A 4,490-nucleotide genomic window follows, 5' to 3' on the forward strand; every position below is an offset into this window, starting at 1 on the left:
TGCACAGAGGTAGTGAATGGACTTTAGGCTTCTTCTCATACACTCCCTCAATGCAAGAACACTTTGTTCTAACAACCTGGCATTCTGTGATGTTTATCATTCCAGCACAATTACTGAAGATAAAATGGGTGCATAATCAAGTGTGGTGAAGAAAGCGGATGGTGCCTGGCTATCAAAAGATATAGCGGCTGGGGCCTTTAAGGCTTGAAGCTTAAAAAGGGGCCATCTAGCAGAGAAGCAACAAGCCTACATGGAAGCAGCACACCAACCTGTGCGATCATGGGGTCTCACCGGGACCAGGTAACACCATCAGAAGACCCAAAACAAACAAAACCATATTGAGAACAAAGAGGGTTGGAGCAGAGACCCAAAGCCAATCTGTAGACAATGGGACATCTACTCACAGAAGGGTCACAAGGAAGGGATGAGTCAACCAGGGTGCAGTAAAGCACCGATAAAAAACACAATATTCCTCTGATTCTTTGGGACGTCCTCACCCCCAACTATCATGAGCCCAGTCCTGCCTTTCACTTCAGGCTAGACTGGAGCATGTGCACAGTACAGATGCGAGATAAGAGCTCATGACACACAGAATCCAGGAACAGGGATGGGAGTAGCAATACCAGAAGGGTAGGGGGAAAGTAGTGATAGGAGGGGAGGAAGGGAGAACCACTGATTGCAATGATCAACACATAATCACCACCACCCCTCCAGGGGGATGAACAACAGAAACCATTGGGGAAGGGAGACAGTGGTTAGTGTAAGATATAAAAATAATTTATAGTTTATTAAGAGGTCACAAGGGTGGGGTCGGGAGAGGAGCTTATATCAAGGACTCAATAGAAAATAATGACAACATATATACAAATATGCTGGATACAATTGATGTATGGATTATTATAAGAGCTGTAAGGGCCCCCAATAAAATGATCTTTTAACAATAATAATAATAATAATAATAATAATAAAAAGTCAACCTTTCCATTCAGCAGCCAAGCTCTCAACCACTGTGTCAACAGGGCTTCTTATTTACAAGACAGAAGAGGAGAAAAGACTGAAAAGGCAAATAATTCTATTTAAAATATGCTTACAATAAAATATAAGCAGGCCATGTTAAATGAGTTTTGGACTCTTACCAAAAGGCTGTGGGAGCACAGAAGACAGCCTCATGGAACATGGTCTCAGGGCTCAATAAAGGTGTTGTCATTGCTGGGTTTAAAGTGGGAGGAGAGCTTTGCACGTCTATCCTGGGCTTTCACTCTGTCTCTCTCATTAGCTATCAGTGTTAGAGAGGCAAAGTGACACATAATTATGTTGCTAGTAAGTGGTGGATGCAATTTTCAACACTTTGTTCTATTTGATTTCATTGCACTTGTACAGTTCACTTGGCATAGTTATTTATCTGATGGTAGCTAATGAGCTGGGATTTTAGTGTAGAGACCTTTGCAAATATGAGGCTTCCAAAGGTGATTGAACCATGAAATATAATGAATGGGCTAAAATTTACAAAGATAGCCTCAGACCAGAAAATAGTTTTTGAGGAACAGAGACTAGAATTAGTTCTCTGAACTAAGATAAGGAAACTGTTTAAGCAAAATTTCCTGAACAAAGGTGGTAAAAGTAAGGAAAACAACAACAAACAACACAACAAAAAACAAAAAACAAGACCATTGGGAAAGGGTTAAGAAGAAACCAGCAAGGACACAAGACTATTGGAGATAATGGAGAGGGATTGGTGAGTCATTGCGAAGGCCCAAGATTCTACCATTAGAAATGCTATTTCGAAAGAGAAACAAAAAGTATATTACATATTGCAAATCCAACATCCTTAAACAAATTTTTTTTCCTGCCTGCACACTGATACATTTTTTTGCTTATCTTTTTCTTTTACATTGTCTGTTCAAGAAAAGTTGGTTTATATGAACAAAAATATGATATCAAATTGGAGGAAGATTTAGCAATCTCTGATATGTGCAGGTGGCATATGCATTGCTTGCTGAAAGTGAAGAGGACTTAAACCTCTTACTGATGAAGATAAAAGACTATGTACAGTAGTCTGTTGTATGGATTACACCTCAACATAAAACAAATTTTCTCAGAACTGGACCAATAAGCAACATCATGATAAACAGAAAATGATTGAAGTTGTTATAATTTTTGTTTGACTTGGATCGACAATTAAAACCCATGCAACCAGCAGTCAGGGAGTCAAATGATGTATTGCACTGGGCAAAGCTGTGGCAACCCCCCTAAAACAAACCAACAAAACACCACTTAAAAGTGTTAGAAGCAAAGATTTAGCTTTGAGGACCAAGGCACACCTGGCCCAACCCATGGTAGTTTCAATTGCCTCATACGCATGTGAAAGCTGGACTATGAAGCAGAAAGACAATAGAGGAAGTGAATTTTTATCTTATTGGCGAAGAATACCGAACATACCATTGACTGCCAAAAGAACAAACAAATTGGTCTTGGAAAAAGTATAGCCACAATGCTCCTTAAAAGCACCAATGGGGAGACTTAGTATTGCTACGTTGGACCCGTTGTCAGGGAGAACAGTCCTTGCAGGACTTCCTGCTTGGTAAAGTAGAGAGAGGGTTATCCAAAAAAAGGGCAGACCTTCAATGAATTGTCACGGTGGCTGCAACAATGGATTCAAACAGGAACAATTGTGAAGTGGCACAGGACAGGGCAGTGTTTCATTCTGTTGGACATTAGTTTGCTACGAATTGGAACCAACTTGATGGCACTTAAAATCAGGTCTCCTTCTTGCATGCCTTGATTGCTGGCAGCTCTCAAATTTTCGGTTCTTGAGTTCTTTGAATTCTAACTCTTAATATCTACTTTAGACTTCTTGAGAACTCTTTGGATGTTTTCTTTAGATTATAGACCCAGATAACCATGATGTGCCTCTTATGAGCAAGCCTGTATGCTAAGGCCTGAGATTGGCAGTGATTTTTCCTCTCCAGTAGCCCGTGGCCTCATGAGAGAAGCAGTTAAGTAACAGAATTATGTACACACCAGGAAATTTGGAAGACAGTTCCTTGGCCAACTGACTGGAAGAGATCCCTATTTGTACCCATTCCATAGAAGAGTGGCCTAACAGAATGTTCAAACTATAGGACAATATTATTAATTATCACATGCAAGTAAAATTTTGCTTAAGATCAACAATGGTTGCAGCAGTGCATTGACAAGGGAGCTGCCAGAGGTTCAGGCCAGATTCAACTGAGGACGTGAAACAAGGGCATCGTTGCTGATGTCAGATGGATCCTGGCTCAAAGTACCAGAAAAATATTTACTTGTGTTTTATTGACTATGCCAAGGCATTCAACTGTGTGGATTATAACAAATTATGGATAACCTTGAGAAGAATGGGAATTCCAGAACAGTTTATTGTGCTCCTGCTAAACTTGTACATGGATCAAACTTTATGAAAACAGAATAAGGGAATACTAACTACATGGTTTAAAATCAAGAAGGGTGTAGATCAGGGTTGTATCTTCTCACCATACTTACTCAATCTGTATGCTGAGCAAATAATCAGAAAACCTGGATTAAATGAAGAAGAATGTGGCATTAGGATTGGAGGAAGGTTTATTTACTATCAGTAATATGTAGAGGACACACCTTGCTTGCTGAAAGTGAGGAGGACTTGAAGCACTTGCTGATGATGGCCAAGGATTGCAACCTTCAGTATGGATTACAACTCAAAGTAAATAAGAACAAAATCCTTACAGCTGTACTGTGGTGGTTACATCATCTGTTGTAAATTTGAGACTTAAGAGTAAGGTGACCAGATTTTAACATGGGTAAAGCAGGACACTAGAGGGACACCATTGATAAAACTCATATCCTGGTGAAATAGCCACATGGCAGCCAAAAACCATATACCCTAGCTTGTCGTGCAGTCTTTCAAAAAATCGGGACTTTTAAAAAACGCCAGGGGACACGGGAAAAAATTGTTAAAAATCAGGACTGTCCCGCCAAAAGCAGGATGTCTGGTCACCTTACTTAAGAGCGATGGGATTGAGTTTAGCCTGTCAATCAGGTTGCAGCTTGATGACCTCATTTGGAGGCACTAAGGAGATAAATAGCTCACTGGCGGTGGGATAAACGCTCATTCCCTGCTAGAGCCTGGGAGCTGAAGGAGCCACATGGAAACCTCTGCCAGCGCTAAGATACTTCCACTGCCACTGGATCCACAAGACTTTCCACCCACTGGCCTGTGATCTTCCTGCATTTGGCATCATTGCATGTGTTATGTGAGTAGGAAGAGGAATTTATAGATTGCTATCAGACATATGGGTTAATATAGGGCTTATGGACTTGATCTGCACTGGGCTGGGATGTTTTCTTAAGGTTCTCTCTTTTTTAAAAAAAATTAATTAATTAAATTTTTAAAACATTTTATTAGGGGCTCATACAACTGTTATCCCAATCCATACACACATCAATTGTGTAAAGCGCATTTGTACATTGTTTCTCAA

At 40.2% G+C, this 4,490-nt stretch overlaps 1 protein-coding gene across 1 annotated transcript in view; it reads left to right on the forward strand.

The window, feature by feature from the left end:
* Nucleotides 1-243: 243 nt before the first annotated feature.
* The window catches only part of PLCL1 (phospholipase C like 1 (inactive)), a 397,849-nt gene continuing 393,602 nt past the window's right edge, over nt 244-4,490 (forward strand). The window contains exon 1 of the mRNA XM_045295058.1: nt 244-300. Coding sequence (XP_045150993.1) covers nt 280-300 — 21 coding nt within the window. The 5' untranslated portion in view covers nt 244-279. The remainder of the gene's footprint in view (nt 301-4,490) is intronic.

This window comes from Echinops telfairi, unplaced genomic scaffold, assembly GCF_000313985.2.
Source record: "Echinops telfairi isolate 266 unplaced genomic scaffold, ASM31398v2 ScPeMD7_3;HRSCAF=10, whole genome shotgun sequence".
In the NCBI taxonomy this organism is placed as follows: Eukaryota; Metazoa; Chordata; class Mammalia; order Afrosoricida; family Tenrecidae; genus Echinops; species Echinops telfairi.